Below are 20471 nucleotides of genomic sequence, written 5' to 3' on the forward strand. Positions count from 1 at the left end.
CTGGACCAAACTTAGGAGGGCAGGAGGGCAGAAACCAAAAGGAAGAAAGAATTCAACCTTGAAGCCTGGGAAAAGGAGACCTCAAACACAATAAATTTTTTAAATAATGAAAAGGCAGAGAAATACTACACAAATGAAGAAACAAACTAGAAACACAGAAGTCCAAATAAATGAAAAGGAAATAGGCTATCTGAAAAAGAATTGAGAATAATGATGATCAAAAGAGTAAAGATGATCAAAAACCTTGAAAACAAAATGGAGAAAACACAAGGAATAATTAACAAAGACCTAGAACAATTAAAGAATAAATATACAGAGACAAACAACACAAACACTGAAATTAAAAATACTCTAGAATGAATCAATAGCAGAATATGTGAAGCAGAAGAACATGTCAGTGGGCTGGAAGATAAAATGGTGGAAATTATTTCTGAAGCAGAATAAAGTAAAAAGAATGAAAAGAACTGAGGATAGTCTCAGAGACCTCTGGGACAATATCAAACACACCAACATTCAAATTATAGGGGGTCCCAGAAGAAGAAGAGAAAAAGAAAGGGTATGAGAAAATTTTTGAAGAGATTATAGTTGAAAATTTCCCCAACATGGAAAAGGAAATAGTCAATCAAATTCAAGAGGTACAAAGAGTCCCATACAGGATAAACTCAAGGAGAAACACGCCAAGACACATACTAATCAAACTAACAAAAACTAAACACAAAGAAAGAATATTAAAAGCAGCAAGGGAAAAGCAACAAGTAACATACAAGGGAAACCCCATATGCTTAACAGCTGATCTTTCAGCAGAAACTCTGCAGGCCAGAAGGGAATGGCAGGATATATTTAAAGTACTGAAAGGGAAAAATCTACAACCAAGATTACTGTACCCAGCAAGGATCTCATTCAAAATTGATGGAGAAATAAAAAGCTTTTCAGACAAGCAAAAGTTAAGAGAACCAGTTTTACAACAAATGTTAAAAGGACTTATATCGTCAAGAAACACAAGAGAAGAAAAAGATCTACAAAATTTTTTTTTTTTTATTTTATTTTATTTTTTTTCCATTTATTTTTATTAGTTGGAGGCTAATTACTTTACATCATTACAGTAGTTTTTGTCATACATTGAAATGAATTAGCCATGGATTTACATGTATTCCCCATCCCGTAAATGCTCCAACCAAAAGACACAGACTGGTGGAATGTAAACAAAAACAAGACCCATATATATGCTGTCTACAAGAAACCCACTTCAGACCTAAAGACACATACAGACAGAAAGTGAGACGATGGAAAAATATATTCCATGAAAATGGGAAGCAAAAGAAAGCTGGAGAACCAAACCTCATATCAGACAAAATAGACCTTAAAATAAGAGTACTACAAAGGACATGGAAGGACACTACATAATGATCATAATGGTTTGGAGGGAAAACTGGCTCCCTAACTTGCACACCACAACAATTGAACTGGACAAGATGAGGAAATGTGGAAAGTCAAATTGGGAAGGCTCTTTAGTGGTTATTGAGGAAGCATTCACTTTCTCAAACCTGAGCACCTGGACTCCATTGCAGCCTCCCCTCCCCCATGGATGTTCATAAATGGTGTTTTGTGATGTCAACCATGTCAGGGCTACCATTGGCTGGGGAAATTTCTTGCTGACCTATCAACTGACAGTTGTGGCTCTTCATTGTCCTGGGAAGGTATATATAGAGACCCCAGGCCCTTGGTGTAGGCCACTGTTGCTACAATATGGCAGACCTAACTGAAGAAGTGGAGGAGGAGGACGAACAGCTGGAAATATACAATGTCAATTTGGAGGAAGAAACCTCAACCTGTAATCAAAGAAAAAGAAAGAATCCTGATCCATCAGACGGCCCACACACCGATAAGGTCAAATTACCCTATTCATGTTCTTCCTCTTCATCCCCCACCCAAGACGCACCCTGCCCTTGCCTGGCACAAATCCCTCCTCAGTGCACACCCATTCTCTCAAAGTTCTCCTTCCCATCCTTCTTCACTAATGTCTTTTTGGATGACTTTGTTTTCTTACCAGTTGTTAAAGCTTATGAAGGAGATCAACTCAACCCTCCAGCAGATTCAGGACGGGAATGAGAGAGGGAAAGAGTCGACAATACTAATCTTCTACCACCACCCTAAGAATAAAAACAATGAAAATCACCTGACGGCAGATGAAGAAATCCCGGAGGATTCTTCCAGCACTCCTCCAGGCAATTCACCAATTAAGCCCCTGTGCCCACCTGGAGCCCAAGACACTGACCAATTGCCTGCAGCTCCAGGAAAAGAACTGGCAGAATAGGCGTTTGTGCAGGTATCAGACCAACGATGATCCCCTCTGCACAGACCAAAGTACTGAGATCTCAATGATTAAAGTATCAACACGCCCTAAAAAGATGTGTGTGTATCTGTTTTTTTGATGATGGGGAGGGAAGGAAGGGAAGGGTCAGGTGTGTGAGAGGGAGGGAGGTGGCATCCTTTCCGTTTAGGGCCCAGATCAGCCAGTCCATACTGACTCAGATACTGGGAATGAGGACTGGGTGAAGACTGAGAACTGCAGACTGAAGATTTCTGAGCACTGAAGATTTCTTCCTGAACGCTTCATCCCACTGGTGAGAAGGAAAAGGACTTGGTATTTCTGTGTGTTTCAGAGGTCCCATGTGGGGAGAGGGGTTATGTAGGGTTGGTGGCCCTGTGTAATAATCAGATTCCACTTTTGATGTTTGACAATTGAGTTTTTACCCCTCATCAATGTCTGTTCCTCTTCTGGCCCACATTTGGGCAAGCGACTAAAAACAGCCAGGGAATAAAGGAACGTGAAATAGAAACAGATATACCTAACCTTAACCACTGGAATTATTGCCTTGCCTACACTTCCCATAGCCAAAACATCCATTACTCCCATATAGCCTCTAGTACACGTGGATAATCTAACTCAATGAGTAATAAAATTAAGTCTTTGCCCCTATAATCACCTTTAAAATATGAGACCCTGTGGACCTTTTCCCTTAGCTCCAATCACACTTTTCACCTCAGTTGTTTTTAAAAAGATTCAATCTCAGTGAAAGCAGGGTCTTTACAGATTGAAACCCATTATAGGAAAACTACTTAGCAAGGTGTGATTATCCCAACTTCTGCTGCACTTAACAAATTTTACTTGATCTTAAAGCTGTAAAACAAAAACACGGCCTCAGTGTGAACTTCTACGCTTGGTTTCGTGGCCCCACTCACTAGGGCTCCACGTATTTTGCTGATAATACTGCTCTCAACGAATAATTGGTAAATACTTTTCAGTCATAACAAAACATTTGGCTAGCATGCTGTTTTCACTGCCTATTTCAACAACTTCTCAGCTACACTTAACCTTCACCTTCACAGGGAAACGATACACCTTTACCTGTCTACTCAATGGGGCCAGTGTCCACACCTGCCATCTCACACAGTCCTTAAAGGCAATATTTTCACCAGCTCTATCTTTTTCCAGGTACACAATTAGGACCTCACACTGATGACATCCTCCTTTGAGGAGACTCCTACGACACACAAACTACACAATCCCACCACGTCAATTAAGTTCCTGAAAACGTTTTGGTAAGTGCTGGACTGCTCCAATCTTCAGCGTCCAGATACAGCTTTTAGGCTTCTTAGTACCCATACTGTTAGAACAAGCCCAACATGTTTTAGACATTTTTACATTCTGGAGGCAACATTTCCTCATATACACAGTTTTTGGCTTGGTAACTTCCAAACAGGCCCGCCTTGAATGAGATTCCCTATGTCAAAGATTCTAAATCTGCCTGAATTGCCATAGAACAGGTACTCCTATTAGGGTCCACTGAAACTCCTTCACTATGCAAGCTTTAGCAACCTTCTCTCATGTATCTTGGAGTCTCTGTACTGTCAACAATGGCTGTTAGTTTCAGGGGCCTCTGATATAAGGAACTGCCCACCTTGGCCCCATGCTATATGACTGTAGTGTAGCAATTTTGGGCCTATGCTGGACTTGCCTGGAAATATAGACTATCTCAGGTCTTGAACCTATGACCCTCCATATCCAGCTGCCCATTTGGCCTTTGATTATGGAAGTATCACTCTGCAAGCTCAGCGTAGCTAGTGAGGCCTCCTTGCTACAGGATGGAGCTGAACCTGGGTCCTCTGCATACCCTATCTTCAGGAGAGGGTACCTTCCCCTGTGCTCAGCCCCCCTCGGATGTCACACTGCTACAAGAGTTCATCTGTGAGAACCCTTGGACACATGGGGAGCCTATTAGGATCAAAACAGCAAAAACCAAAGGCAGTTCATTCACTTAACCAATGCTATCATCACTATCACACTTGATGGAGCTTGCTTGAGAGTTGCTACTTTTCAGCTCTTCATCAGAATGTTCCTGATAAAGGACAGGACCCAAAGGTCAGATCAAACAGCCAAACTTCAGGTAGCTACCTTAGCACACAATGTCTGGGCCAACAAGTGGCCTCATCTTTACACTGCCAATGGGCTGACCATCTGTTCTGACCAAGTCAAACAATTCCTATCTGAGGTTGTCTCACTTAGGGCAAAGGCCTCATGGAATCTCTTGCATCCTGAGAAATTATACCCAAAATATAAATCAAGATCACACATTTTCTACACATATTAAAGTCACGATACAATGTCTCATGATGGCACTCCTTATTCTCTTTGGAGTTCTACACATTGAATGAAACCTAGACACTCATTTTGCTATTCAGAATACACTGTATTCTGTAGTAACTCTTGAACAAGATATTCAATGGGACACCAACCTGCTTTACTGGTATCTTGCTGCAGTTGCCAAAACGTTTTCCATAAATAAGTCTAAATTAAATTAACTATTCAATTCTTTGTCAAACAAACCTCATGGGTAAATTGTAATACAGATTGATCCCATTGTTTATTCAATTTTATTGAGTTATAATGGGCAAATTAAAATTGCAAATATTTAAGGTATAGAACTTCATGTTTTGATTGTCTATATCCATACCTACATCTATAGAATGAAAAAAGTTACAATCATCTAATTACCCATCACCTCACAGCTACTATTATTTCTCTTTTTTTATTGGCCTAACTCTATTTTTGATGCATAACTCATTATGTGAGTAACAATCATTTTCATATTTTCTTGATGTATGTGTGGCATCATTAGTCTTGACACTGAGATGAAATTTGGGATGGGGGGGTGTACGTTTCACTTCTATGAGATGACATCAAACTCCCATATTTCACAAAAGCATATATATGTGTGTGTGTGTGCATATATATATATGTATATATACATGTATATATACATATGAGTATGACACTTTAAGAAAGATACTAGTTTTTCAGGAAACAAATATGTCTTGAGTGCCTAGGAAGTGTCAGATATTGTTGGTTCTGGACTTACAGAGAAGGACGTAAAGTCAATAGTTCTTGCCATCAAGTAATTTCTATTTTCATGGGCGAAGGGGTGGTTCACGGTATTGGTGTGGGGCAGAGAAGAGCTGCTTTGGCTAAAGGGTGTGGGGAAACCTTCCCTGAGGAGTTGATATCTGAAACAAGATTTGAAGAATGAGATACAGTCAGCTGTGTGAAGATTTGGAAGAAGAGCATTTTAGGTAGAATAGCAAATTGCCATGTCATGAAGCAAGAACAAGAATAGTGTGCTGAGGAACTGCCAAAGGCTGAGTGTAAATCGAAATCAGTCAGAGAGGAGCAGAGCAGAGAGAGAAGACTGAGACCGGAGAGGCAGAGAGGAGGTCTTGTAGGGACTTGTGCGCTAAGAACGGGGATTTCATCTTACGTGCAGTGGAGGGCTGCTAGATGGTTGATAAAGAAAGTGATAGAGTCTGATTTATGTCTTAGGAAGTTCACTGACTGTTGTGAACTCTGTAGGAAAAGAGGATTCTCAGGCTCTTGGCACTACACAAGTATGACCTGATGATGACTGAGACTAGGGTTGTAGCAGAGGGAATATAACAGTATCTAGTTGAGCAGTTGGGACCACAGGATTTCAAGTCCAATCTCAATTTATAGCTTCACCACCTAAAAGCTATTTGACCTTGAGTAAGTTTCTTAACTTCTCTAACACTTAGTTTTCTCATCTGTAAAATGGGAATGATGACAGCATGTATCTATATCTGAGAGTCATTCTGGGATTGAATGGGACAATTTATGTAAAACACCTGATATTATATTAGAACAATAATATGCATAGGAATAAATGGCTTCTCCTTTTATCAATAATATAAATATGTACATACATACATATGTACTTACATACCTCTTGCTTCTTTCTCCCCTACACATCCCCACAAACCTAGGATGTCCTCTGTCAGCTGCTGTTAAGCCGTGAGGAATGAGCCCTTGTTTTTTCCCTGAAGACACAGTACTTGGGGGTGCCTTTTCTCAGTGGTTAGGCATAGGTACCTTTAGATAGTAAATGTCTGTCTATGGGCTATGATTAATTTATTTAATAAGTAGCAGTAGTATCTGATCTCTAACATTCTCTTTCTACCTAATGAATCATTGCTGGAATATCTACCCCCTTTGCTCCAACCTCTTCCATGGGTCCTAAATGAACACCAACCCATACTTCTTCCTTACCTGCAAATATAACATGCCGAGCTTAGTCGGACTGCTTTCACACTTTCTTCCTTCCATTAAATGCAGCTTTGAGTTGTTCTTTCCTCAGAAAAATCTGCTTGCATTTTTCAAAGCAGGTCCTCATTTTATTACTTCCTGATTAGGACTCTTCCAAAGTCCCTTGTTCCCTTGATCCTTTCACTTTCTCTTTTTGGTCTCTGATATTTGCCCATCTTTCCACATTAGCATCATTTAAGACTGCAAGGTAGAAGCTGTTTAGTGGCTTCTCCACATAATGAAATAGGACTAGATGTTTCCTTCCCCTTTGAAGGAATTGCTTTCCCTTCCGCACCTAGAGCAGCCAAGTGATGAAAGTGTCCTCATTCTTTAAGGCTAAACTCAAATGGTGCTTCTGCTCTGAAGCCTCTCTGCCACCAATGCCAGCAGAGTCCATTGCTCCTATGTTCCTACAGATACTTATATTAAAGCAATTGCCATCTTGTATTAGAAATTTTCAGGTATTTATTTGTCTTCCCCAATATACAATATACGACAAGGACAAGCATATTTCATTCATCTCTGGAATCCCAACACCTGAACACAAGACACAATAATTATGGTCACTGCTCGAGGCATGATTGATGAGCTACTGGAGGAGAGAATACACAAATACTTCTGCATATACTAGATCATGCCCCCTGCTTTATAATGTTTGCTTTAGAGAATATTAAGCTTAAAATCATTTACCATTTTTATTGTTAAAGGCTCAAAGTACCAGGATGAACATTTAAAAAAAGAACCCTATTCCGCCTTGCTGCTTCCGGCCTGGAGTATATAGAATTTAAGCCTTCTCTCAGAAGTGTATTGGTAGAGTTAAAGAAGAAGACAGCTAACCAAAGGTCATCTGAAATTGTGACTGGCTGATAATCCCAGGACAAAATTAGAGATCACTACTCAAGCATAAGGCCTCCAGGAAGATGTTTGACCTAAAGGCCTGGGCTGAGTATGTCGTGGAGTGGGCTGCAAAGGACCCTTACGGCTTCCTTACGACAGTCATTCTGGCTCTGACTCCATTGTTCCTAGCAAGCGCTGTGCTGTCTTGGAAACTGGCCAAGATGATTGAGGCCAGGGAAAAGGAGCAAAAGAAGAAACAAAAACGTCAAGAAAATATTGCAAAAGCTAAACGACTAAAAAAGGATTGACGGAATGAACAGGCTGTGTGTCCAGAGGAAAATTGTTCGGAAAATTATGCATCTTTGAAAGGACCCGTTAAGGTTTCTTTTTGGATCTTATGACAGTATTACTAAACGAAGTCTGAGTCTATGGAAGAATCATGTCACTTCTCACCTGTACTGTAGCAGCTTTTCGGCTTCGGTATAGAAGTCTGTTGACAGTTACTGTAAATGGGCATTTATTATGCTACAGATTCTTTTAACTGACTTTCATTTGCCTTTTTGCAGCTTATGTATGAATACTAAAATGAAAACATCCTGTGAAGAAAAGTGACTTTAGATTATGAACTCTATTCAAATAATGGCTTAAAATGTGGTCCTCTTCTGGACAGAGGAGATTAAGAATGTAAAAATCAAGAGTTGTTCTGAGCAGAAAAGCGTGGTTTGGCTTAAAAGATACATGGTGTATTAATTACATCTCTTATCGTTATTATTTCTTGGAATAGAATCATTTCTGGTTTCCTCAAAGCAAAATAATATTATTCAATGAGTACTTCTCTATTTTCTGTATTTTTCTTACTTTAGCTTTTGAGATACTGGTAATTACCAGATAGTCTGCATTTTAAAAAATCTAATTTTATAAAGAATTTTCTTGTTATCTTGATTATGTAGAATACCACCTACTGGATATAATCATTTTTCTACTTATGAACACTGCCATTTTCTTAGAGATGACTTGAGTAGAGTAACACTATGATTTAAAGCTTAAGAGCAAAAATGCCAAACCTGTAGTACCTTGGAACCAGTTTATTCTCACTTGTGCTAAGTAGAAATGTGAAGTAGTTAACATGTCTTATCAGATAATTTGCTGATTATATAGATACCACTTTTGTTTTTTATTCTATTCTTTGTTTTAATTCATGTGGTGGTGATGTCCTTTACTTTTTGATCAGACAGGTTCATGGTGAAAATTAAAATTTCAACTTTCTTTTAAGGAACTTTTAAAGAGTTACAGTTATGTCATGTGTCATAAAGGGTAACAAAAGTCTTAACATTTGGAAAAATTTTGTTTGCATTGTATTAACTGTGTGAAAAAGGTGTAAATTATGTCAAAATGAGAATGTTCAAAATAAAGAGGTAAAGGATATTTCCTTCAGTTAAATAGTATAGTTGGAACTTTTTCCTCTTTAACATGGCTTTTTTAAATGCATGGTTGATAATTTTGTTTTCAATAATTAATAGCTTATTAATGTTTTCCTCACCTCTAATAATGAATTTTAAATTGCAAAAAATTGTCCAATAGCTTTAATTTAAAAATGAAACTAGATATTGAAATAAATTTGATACTTTTTTATAAAAAAAAATAATAATAAAATAAAAAAAGAACCCTAAGCACTAAAAACTGAACACACCCTGTGATATGAACACATTTTACAACTGTTTTTCTGTACATGTCTCTAAATATATGTTAAATAGAATGAAGATGGTATTTTAACTATTTTTCACTTGCTATTTTAGACCAAGAGTTTGCATAGTTTTAAAATTCTTTGAGTATCTTAGAATAGCCAATGAAAAATTGATAAGCTAAACATTAAGTTCATCTGAAATAATAATACATCAGACTAGGATAGGTTGAGAAGTTTACATGGGATCTTCTTGTATTCAATTGTAGTAGTATAAGATTATCTGCTTCAGAGAAAGTAGATCTATCTGGTATATCTGAGAATTCAAATAGAGACTTTGGTGTGTTTATTTTACATGAAAGGTGAATTTTCAAATCAGTGGTGAAACAATGATCTTTTTAGTAATCTGATCTCTAACCTTCTCTTTCTACCTAATGAATCATTTCTGGCATACCTACTCCGTTTTCTCCAATCTCTTCCATGGGTCCTAAATGAACAGCAACCCATATTTCTTCCTTACCTGCAAACATAACATGCTTAACTGGTTTTCCATATGATGGTAAAAAATCAAGTCCCGGTCTGACAGTAGCTCAGATCATGAACTCCTTATTGCAAAATTCATACTTAAATTGAAGAAAGTAGGGAAAACCACTAGGCCGTTCAGGTATGACCTAAATCAAATCCCTTACGATGATATAGTGGAAGTGTCTAATAGATTCAAGGGATTAGATCTGATAGAAAGAGTGCCTGAAGAACTACAGACAGAGGTTTGTCACATTGTACAGGAGGTGGTGATCAAGACCATCGCCAAGAAAAAGAAGTGCAAAAAGGCAAATTGGTTGTCTGAGAAAGCCTTACAAATAGCTGTGAAAAGAAGAGAAGCTAAAGTCAAGGGAGAAGAGGAAAGATATACCCATCTGAATACAGAGTCCCAAAGAATAGCAAGGAGAGACAAGAAAGCTGTCCTAAGTGATCAATGCAAAGAAATAGAGGAAAACAATGGAATGGGAAAGACTAAAGATCTCTTCAAGAAAATTTGAGATTCAAGGAAACATTTCATGTAAAGATGGGCACAATAAAGGACAGAAATGGTATGGACCTAACAGAAGCAGAAGATACTAAGAAGAGGTGGGAAGAATACACACAAAAACTATACAAAAAAGATCTCCATGACCCAGATAACCACTATGGTGTGATCCCTGACCTACAGCCAGACATCCTGGAACGCGAAGTCAAGGAGACCTCAGGAAGCATCACTACAAACAAAGCTAGTGGAGGTGATAGAATTCCAGCTGAGCTATTTTAAATGGTAAAAGATGATGCTGTGAAAGTGCTGCACCTCAATATGCCAGCAAATTTGGAAAACTCAGCAGTGCCCACAGTTTTCATTCCAATTCCAAAGAATTTTGAAACTATCATACAATTGAGCTCATTTCACATGCTACCAAAGTAATGCTCAAACTCCTTCAAGCGAGGCTTCAGCAGTACATGGACCAAGAGCTTCAGATGTACAAGCTGGAATCAGAAAAGGCAAAAGAACCAAGCATCAAATTGCCAACATCCATTGGTTCATAGAAAAAGCAAGCACATTCCCAAAAACCATCTACTTCTGCTCCATTGACAATGCTAAAGCCTTTTACTGTGTGGATTTCAACAAATGTGGAAAATTATTAAAAAGATGGGAGTACCAGACCATCTTACCTGCGCCTTGAGAAACCTATATGCAGGTCAAGAAGCAACAGTTAGCTGTATATAGACTCCCTGCTTATTTAACTTATATGCATATTACATCATGCAACATGCTGGGCTGCATGAATCACAAGCTGGAATCAAGATTGCTGGGAGAAATATAAAATCCTCTGATAAGTAGATGATACCACTCTAATGGCATAAAGTATAAAGGAATTAAAGAGCCTCTTCATGAAATTGATACAGGAGGGTGAAAAAAACTACCTTAAAACTCAACACTCAAAAAATGAAGATCATGGCATCCAGTCCCATCATCTCATGGCAAATAGGTGTGGAAACAGTAGCAGATTTTCTCTTCCTGGGCTCCAAAATCATTGCAGAACAGTTATTGCAGCCACAAAATTAAAAGACGCTTGCTCTTTGGAAAAAAGCTGTGACAAACCTAGACAGCATATTAAAAGCAGAAACATCACTTTGCTGACAAAGGTCTGTATAGTCAAAGGTACAGTTTTTCAGGTAGTCATGTATGGGTATGAGAATTGGACCATAAAGAAAGTTTAGTCCAAAGAATTGATGCTTTCAAAGTGTGGTGCTTCAGAAGACTCTTGAGAGTCCCTTGGACATCAAGGAGATCAAACCAGTCAGTCATAAAGGAAATCAACCCTGAATATTCACTGGAAGGACTAATGTTGAAGCTGAAGCTCCACCTCCAATATTTGAGCACCTGATGAGAAGAGCCAACTCACTGGAAAAGACCCTGATGCTGGGAAAGATGAGGGCAGGAGGAGAAGAGGGCAGCAGAGGATGAGGTGCTTGGATGGCATCATCCACTCAATGAACATGAGTTTGAGCAAGTTCCAGTAGATAGTGAAGGATAGGGAAGCCTGGCGTGCTGCAGTCCACGGGGTTGCAAAGAGTCAGACACGACTTAGTGACTGAACAACAACAACAACAACACAGTTGACTTACATTGTTTCTTGTGTACAGTATATATGTGTGTGTGTGTGTGTATGTATATATATGTGTGTGTGTATATATATATATATATAAATTCTTTTTCAAGTTCTTGTCATTATAGGTTATTATAAGATATTAAACATAGTTCCTTGTGCTATACAGTAGGCCTCTGTAACCTTGTATTATTTTAATTTGCTAATTGTTTTGTGATTTTTGTTCTGTTCTCTGAGATGACTATGCTTCACTATGGCAGGGACAGACTTTACCTCTTTTGTTCCCTCTTGGCCCTGCTTAAGAGCATGACAAACACCAGGTCCCAGCAGACACAAGAAAAAGCAGCAAAAATTAAGTAGCAACCACTTATTTCAGGCCTTCAGCTTCTAGACTGTTATTTCTTCCAAGGAAAGTAGAAAAACAGTGTATTATTGGGCAAAGGAGTCTATAAAGTTGATGTTAGAGGTCAGAAGATAAAGGGCAAAAAAATTAAAAGTGGTGGTACCTTTGAGGGCCTCTAAGTGTTGAGTAGTGAACGGTTTGTCAGATAAGGAAGGTAGCTTGAACACCTGCCAGAATAACGGGCCTCCACTCTGTGATTATCTGAGTATGCTTTTTAACTGTATTACTTTTTTTATTATTTGTTCTCCAACTGGAACCATATTCAGAGTAAGGTTTTAATTTTAAAAGCATGTGCTTTTTTAAAAAATGTGAGTTTTAGAGATTTGCTGCATTCATAAGCACAATTTTATTCTATTCAGCAGGGTCAGTATTTTTTCCATTTGAAGGACATCTGATTTTATCAAAGTTCATAAGACTACCAAGTCCACTTAACAGAAACTCATTTCCGAGCAGTCATTGCTGAAATCCATTTCTTAATTCAGGGATACCTATCATCTATGATAAAGTTTTTCAATTGTTAAAGAGCCTTAGACAGCTAAAACAATTAGTCATTGAAACACACTTCTTATTCTGAATATGTTGCTTTCTATTGAGAAGGCCTTTTGAAAATGTTAGCATAGTTCTCTGAGTGGAAAGAAGCCTGATGGGGACACAGATCTGCCACTTATACAACCCCATGACTTTGAGCAAGTCCTTTCCTCTCTGGGCCTCAGGAAGTTTTTTCTTCCTATAAGATCTGATATGGAAGATGAAATAGAAAGGGGAAAAGATCAAATGGGTACAAAAGATCAAACAGAAGAATGAAAAGTGGAAGCAGTGACAGATTTTATTTTCTTGGGCTCCAAAGTCACTGTGGATGGTGACTGCAGCCATGAAATTAAAAGATGCTTGCTCCTTGGAAGAAAAAGCTATGACAAACCTAAACAGTGTATTAAAAAGCAGAGACATCACTTTGCCAACAAAGGTCCATATAGTCAAAGCTATGGTTTTTCCAGTAGTCATGTATGGGTGTGAGAGTTGGACCATAAAGAAGGCTGAGCACTGAAGAATTGATGCTTTCAAACTGTGATGCTGGAGAAGACTCTTGAGAGTCCCTTGGACATCAAGGAGATCAAACCAGTCAATCCTAAAGGAAATCAACCCTGAATATTCATTGGAAGGACTGATGCTGAAGCTGAAGGTCCAATACTTTGGCCACCTGATGTGAAGAGCCAACTACATTGGAAAAGACCCTGATGCTGAGAAAGATTGAAGGCAGGAGGAGAAGGGGATGACAGAGGATGAGATGGTTGGATGGCATCACTGACTCAGTGGACATGAGTTTGAGCAAACTCCAGGAGATAGTGAAGGACAGGGAAGCCTGGCATGCTGCAGTCCATGGGGTCACAAAGAGTCGGACATGACTTAGTGACTGAACAACAACAATAACAAACGAGATCAGAGTATTGCCCTAAGTGGTCTATGAAGGTTCTGGCATTCTAGTATGACTTTAGGATACTGAGGAAAGAGAAAAGAAGAAACCAAGTAATGGGACATTGGGATGTACGGACCCAGTATAGAGGTATCATACGAACTGGGCCCATTTGGATCTCTTCGGAAGAAACAAATTGCTGAGAATCCGTGGCTGGAGATTCTCTACCATATGTCGATAGGATACCTCAGCAGCCCTGTAGTACTTCTGCCAATAGCAGTAAGGGCCTCCTGTGACACAAGGTACACAGATCACAGCCCTCAACCTTCTCAGGAGCATCACTGCTAATGGTTAAGCTGAATGCTCTGGACTGAGATACATTCAGATTCAAACTTTTGCTCTGCTGACTTTCTAAATGTGTGACCACAGGCAAGTCGTTCAACCTCTGCAGAGACTCAACTTTCTCATTTGGAAGATTCAGCGACATAATACATATAAAGTGCTTAGTAGAGGGACTGATCTCTAATCACTCAAATGGCAACTGCTATTATTATATTCATCGCGGTTATTAACAGAAGCACCTTAGCCACCCTCTCTAAACATTTCACCTCTCTATATTACAGCCAAAAGGAAGCCCACCTCTCTTTCTATGATTCCCTTTGTGTGAATTCGCAGTTACAGCCAAGCGAATCTACTCACTCTCTTACAATGCTTCTGATACTTAACCAGTCCTATATCTTTGCTTGAGCTCTACCCACTGCCTTACCTGTTGACTCTCCCCTTTCTCCACCTTTGATAAATATTCTGTTTGTCCCATTCCCTTGTCCTCCATGAAACATCCCTAACTACTTCAGCTGACAAGGATTACCTTCTCCTCTAAAGATAGTATTTTACTATGTAAATCATTTGCTTGGCAATTCATCACAAAAACTGTCTTGTAGTTGGAGACATTATAAATTATAGCCAGAATGACTTCCCTTCTTACATGTGACCGCTTTGATGGCAGACACTGCACTGCACTCTTTTGTTTCCCCCTTCAGTGCCTAGCATAGGGTCGAGGTTCAATAAACTTTTTTAAAAAAATTAACCCACAAACAAACCTTCAGTTCAGTTCAGTTCAGTTGCTCAGTCGTGTCCAACTCTTTGTGACCCCATGGACTGCAGCACACCAGGCCTCCCTGTCCATCACCAACTCCCAGAGTTTACCCAAACTCATGTCCATTGAGTTGGTGATGCCATCCAACCATCTCATCCTCTGTCATCCCCTTCTCCTCCTGCCTTCAATCTTTTCCAGTATCAGGGTCTTTTCCAATGAGTCAGTTCTTCTCATTAGGTGGCCAAAGTATTAAAGAGTTTCAGCTTCAACATCAGTCCTTCCAATGAACACTCAGAACTGATCTCCTTTAGGATGGACTGGTTGGATCTCCTTGCAGTCCAAGGGACTCTCAAGAGTCTTCTCCAACACCACAGTTCAAAAGCATCAATTCTTCGGCGCTCAGCTTTCTTTATGGTCCAACTCTCACATCCATACACGACTACTGGAAAAATGAACAAACCCAGGTCCATCCATATAAGACAAGTTGCACTAAAAGTTCCTTCGGGCCTGGGCTATCCTATATGGTAGCCAGTAGCCACATATGGCTCTTAGACACTTGAAATGTGGCCAGTCCAAAATGAAATGTGGTGTGTACATATGTTACACACCTGATTTTCCAAGACTTTGTACCAAAACAGAATGTAAAATCTCTTTTATAGTACTTCCACGTTGAAATGATAATATTTTTAATGTATTAGGCTAAATAAAATGTAATAAAATTAATTTCACATGTTTCTTTTGACATTTTTCATGTGACTACTAGGAAATTTTAAATTATATATGTGGCACACATTTTATTTCTACTGCCCAGCACTGCTGTGGTCCTTTGAAAATAAAAAGTGTGTGAACGCACTGATAATTAGATGCACTAATTACGTTACCACTGTTCTTTTCAGAGAACACCTATAACAACCAGCTGGTGCTGGAATTTCATGTCTGCTCTGATCTAGTGCTGTAGGTGTGAACCACTCACAGGTTGCTGGAGAGAATGGGAGCTCCCAAAGCCTATGCCAGAGGGGGACCAGACTGCAGATACTCAGTAAAGGAATGTACTACGGTCAGGCCATTTCTGTCCAGCTTAATATGTTTTTGTTATTAATTAAGAAGCTTGAGAGCTCCCTGGTGAAATACTAAAACAAAATACAGTCAAGTGGTTTATGCCTGCGAGTAGGGAGGGTGGCAAAGGAATAAACTGAATGATCAGTGTTGGGTGACGATATTGATTTTAAGGCAGTAGCTGGGGAACTAAAGAGCTTCCATTGATCAGAAATCACTTAGGAGCCCTTGGAACATTCAGAGACCATTTGTACTTTTATACTGACTGTGGCTACAAAAGCTATCTTCTGAAGCAGAACCCCATCTTTCTCATAGCGTTATTCAAGCCTAGGAACCACTGAGTGCTCTGTGCATGCAACGTCTATAGCTGTTGTGGAGCTGCCGAAGATATCAGCTAGAGCTGCAAGACTCGAGGTCATAGACTCATGGCCTTACTATGGTCCACAGTGCCAGGGAAGACTTCACAAAGGAATCAAGATTGGAGATGACCTTGAAGGGCATACCGCCTTGGATCAGAGACCATTTGTTATGGTACAGTCTGTCACAGCAAAGAACAAAAGGATGAAAAAGAGAAGGAAAGCAGGAGGAGGATACACATCTTGAAATGTATCAATAGAAGGCAAAGAGGGGATGGCAAAGAAGAAATTTAACTGTGAGACTTTGAACATGTTTCATTCTCCTCATCATCAAAGGGGAATAATATCTTTCCTATCTTATTGTGAAATCTAATGAGTAACAGCACATGAAAGCACACATTCCATCATTGAAGATTGGCTCCCTCATCTTTCATTTAGGGATAGATGTCTCAGTTTCTGATCTGGACACCTGATGTATACCTGGCAACTGCTGTTGGCTCCTAAGTTCTTGCCTATGAGGATCTTAACCCTGACGTTGATCTCTATCTGGTTACTAGAGCTGATTTAAGGTGTACTTTTTACCTCTGAAGAGACAGTCCATCTCAGTAAAGATGAAGGCAGCTGGATAAAGCTTTCATGGAAAATTAGGAGCCATGATTTTCATCAAAATCAACAGCAAAATGAGCCATTAGTCTGAGCAAGTGAGTATTCACTCTCTGATTCTACACTTCAAACTGGACGCACCAACACAAGCATAACATATCCTCAGCCAGTCCTACTCACCCTATGAGACTCTATTTTCATACTTCTGAGGACTTCAGTACAAAGCGCAATTCCATTCTGGCAAAGTCTTGCAAGATCTGCAAGCCACACACTTCACACACCCTCTGTTTTAATTCATCTATAGAAAGAAGACAGCCATGGGGCACGTGGGGGGAGGGGAGTATCTTTTAAAGGCAGCGCTGCTTCTGCTTTATTTCTGTAACATACCTTCATCACCCCTAGCTGCTACCTCATGTGGTTTGGAACAGATGGCAGTTGGTTTTGTTAATTCCTGGAGTAAAGACAAAAACTAGTGGGTATGCCGGGTACAGACACAAGGTATCCTAAGACAACCAGAGCACATAATAAGCTAAGTTCTGTATAGGCAACTGGGCAGAAATGAAATAAAGATGGTGCGCCTCTGCTCTGGCCTGCCGACATGAGGTGGGAGAAGTCTGCATGGGTCCAAGAACATGGAGATCTCCTCTGAGAGATCACCTGTCAAACTACTTCCAAAGAGAGAAGGAACTTTCCTAAGGATAATGAGGGCCTTTCAGAATAATGGTTACCTCTGACAAGGAATAGATACTGACTGGGGTATGAAGGAACCTTCTGGGGATGATGAAAATATAAATATCCCAATGTATAATTTTGATCTGCATAGTATTTTCACAGATGGACCTATACATTGTGTTGGTCAAAAAATTCGTTTGGGGTCTGCCTGTCGGCTCTTGAGCTACGTGTCTCTGGCTGGTGAGCAGACGCGGAGCAGATATCATGGATCAGGTAATGCAGTTCGTTGAGCCAAGTCGGCAGTTTGTGAAAGACTCAATTTGGCTGGTTAAAAGATGCACCAAACCTGATAGAAAAGAATTCCAGAAGATTGCCATGGCAACAGCAATAGGATTCGCTATAATGGGATTCATTGGCTTTTTTGTGAAATTGATCCATATTCCTATTAATAACATCATTGTTGGTGGCTGAATAACTTTTTAGAAAAGTAGTTTTCATCTTGGGGATTGGTGAAGAAGTGAGGATTTGAGAAGCTGATGGAGCAGAAATTTGTCTGTGTGTTTTATGTTTTTCTTTTATTTTTTTCTTCCAAGATGTTTTCTATTTGTAAATTAAAATAATTTTAAAAAAAAAATTCGTTTGGGTTTTTCTTATGGGAAAACTCGAACAAAGTTTTTGGCCAACCCAATAAAAATTCACTAAGCAAATGCACTGAGGATTTCTGCATTTACTGTATGCAAGTTATATCTCATTTAAAAAGAGAAAGACAAATATATGCTATTGCTAACGTGTGGAATAAAAAAAATGATACAAATGAATTTATCTATAAAACAGAAACAGACTCACAGACATAGAAAACAAATTTATGGTTACCAAAGGGGAAAGTTGGGGAGAGATAAACACACTGCTGCTGCTGCTGCTGCTAAGTCACGTCAGTCGTGTCCGACTCTGTGTGACCCCATAGATGGCAGCCCAACAGGCTCCTCTGTCCCTGGGATTCTCCAGGCAAGAACACTGGAGTGGGTTGCCATTTCCTTCTCCAATGCATGAAAGTGAAAAGTGAAAGTGAAGTCGCTCAGTCATGCCCGACTCTTAGCGACCCCATGGACTGCAGCCTACCAGGCTCCTCCATCCATGGGATTCTCCAGGCAAGAGTACTGGAGTGGGGTGCCATTGCCTTCTCCGAGATACACACTACTATATATAAAATAGATAAACAAGAAGGGCCTACTGTATAACACAGGAAACTCAATATTTTGTGATAACCTATAAGGGAAAAGAATCTGAAAAAGAAAGGTGTGGGGTGTGTGTGTGTGTGTGTGTGTAACTGAGTCACTTTGCTGTACACTTGAAACTAACATGATGTTATAAATCAACTTCAAAAAAAAAATTTAAGTATTTTTTTAAATGATTGATTTACTCATGTGTGGGCCTGAAGGAAGACTCCAGCCTTGCTGTTGTGAGCCATGTCAACTAGTACAGTCCTTTTGGAAAGCAATTTGCCACCATGTATCAAGAGCCTTAAAATAGATTCAGAACCTTTGACTCAGTAATTCCATTTCTGGGTGTCACTCCTAAGGAGATAATGTGAAACGTGAGAAAATCTATGTATAGGACGATGGGCCAAATAACTGTCAAGAAGATGTGTTCGTTTGTCAGTGACTAGGTTTTATTCTGTGAACATCAGGTTTAAAAAGGATACAAAACCCTTATGTGTACTTTCTATTTGTGTAATATTAATATCTGAGTTGTTAAACTAGTAGATACTACGGATCTGAAGAGGCTTCGATTAAGATGTTAAAATTATATTGTGCCATAGGAAGTGGATACTTTCTTCTTCTGTAACAAGTTTGGTATGAATTTTGTAGTAAATTTTCATTACTGAAAATGGAGAAAATACAGATGAGCACAAAGAGAACTATAAACATTACTTGTATACTTATACTATTAAAAAAATCAAACAAAAGCAAACCTTGTATGTACATTATGACTTGTCCTGACAAAAGAAACATAGAGAGTGGAAAAACAAAAACCACTCCCTTACAATTATAATGTCGTGATGATGGAATTTCAGGTGATTTCTTTTGAGTCTCTGTCCTAAAGTTGTCTTAGAATCACTTTGTGTCTGTGGACAACATATCCACTGTTTGTGTTTCCTATGAAATATAATTATGTCACTTCTACAAAATCAAACAATAGGGAACCAAAGGGTGTCAGGATGGTCCTGCCCTTATCAATCGCACCAGGGTCTCTGATAACAAGCCAGAAAGATGAACATTGGCTTAACAATATCATACTTCTCAAGATAATACCAGACCCTACACTGACTCTCTTATATGAGTACCAAGCTTTACATAGAACACTTTTACATGAATGCATCAAATTTAGAGAAAGAGCCTATAATAAAAACGCAAATGTAAAGGGGCCTGTGGATCCCGCAGACCACATAGACCTCGCTAGGATGGACCAGGAGCCCAGTGCCCCAAATGGGGAAATGACCACAGAGGTAAAGCCTTTAGGTGACCAGCTTTGTCCTTCGGATTCTTGCCTTTTCCTCAGAAATTTTGATCACCCTTGATTTATTCTGCTAGGTGAGTAATCCAGAGGCAAGCAAGTTGAGACACTTCTATCACTGCCAATGACAAAAGCAAGCACTTTCAAGTGTTCTTCATCATCCCCTGCTGCTTCTTGCATTTCAAACCAAAATTTTTAAATTTTGTCACTTCTCAAAATTTCTAGAGATTTTCTCCTTTTACCTGTGAAATCTGAGGACAATTTCACTTTCCCCTTCCAGGTTTTCCATTAGCTAAAGCCATTAGAAAGAGCCTGTACCTTGTCTTTATGAGGCCTCCTTCAAAGTGGGCTGTCACTGGGGTTGATCGTCCAGTTACAAGATTGAAGACTTGGGCTCTGTAAAGAATTGCTCTTAAAAAGTCATTAGTGAGGTTCCCAGGCCCAAGCTTTTACATCCAATGTGGAAAGTCTCAGGGCATTTTACCTCGGGTGAATACATAAATTCCACTCCTCACACATACCTGTCCACCACTGCGTGTGGCAGTGGT

At 39.4% G+C, this 20471-nt stretch overlaps 2 protein-coding genes, 1 long non-coding RNA gene and 1 pseudogene across 4 annotated transcripts in view; 3 read left to right on the top strand and 1 right to left on the bottom strand.

Moving 5' to 3' along the window:
• HS6ST2 (heparan sulfate 6-O-sulfotransferase 2) overlaps positions 1 to 20471 on the bottom strand; it is a 333770-nt gene that overhangs the window by 211691 nt on the left and 101608 nt on the right. The window lies entirely within an intron of this gene.
• On the top strand, positions 1169 to 2407 carry LOC139033340 (uncharacterized). Its single transcript, XR_011485924.1, has 2 exons — positions 1169 to 1887; positions 2051 to 2407. It is a non-coding gene; the product is annotated as an uncharacterized lncRNA (long non-coding RNA).
• LOC139033338 (small integral membrane protein 15) lies at positions 7375 to 8937 on the top strand. Its single transcript, XM_070462295.1, has one exon. The coding sequence runs from the start codon at positions 7576 to 7578 to the stop codon at positions 7798 to 7800; it is 225 nt and encodes a 74-aa protein (XP_070318396.1). The 5' UTR covers positions 7375 to 7575; the 3' UTR covers positions 7801 to 8937.
• On the top strand, positions 17595 to 18043 carry LOC139033339 (protein transport protein Sec61 subunit gamma pseudogene; annotated as a pseudogene).

The sequence above is a fragment of the Odocoileus virginianus genome, unplaced genomic scaffold (assembly GCF_023699985.2).
Source record: "Odocoileus virginianus isolate 20LAN1187 ecotype Illinois unplaced genomic scaffold, Ovbor_1.2 Unplaced_Scaffold_2, whole genome shotgun sequence".
Lineage (NCBI taxonomy): Eukaryota > Metazoa > Chordata > Mammalia > Artiodactyla > Cervidae > Odocoileus > Odocoileus virginianus.

Bases quoted from the DNA above. Each gene is read 5' to 3' on its own strand.
- LOC139033338 (XM_070462295.1), top strand. From the start codon at position 7,576: ATGTTTGACCTAAAGGCCTGGGCTGAGTATGTCGTGGAGTGGGCTGCA.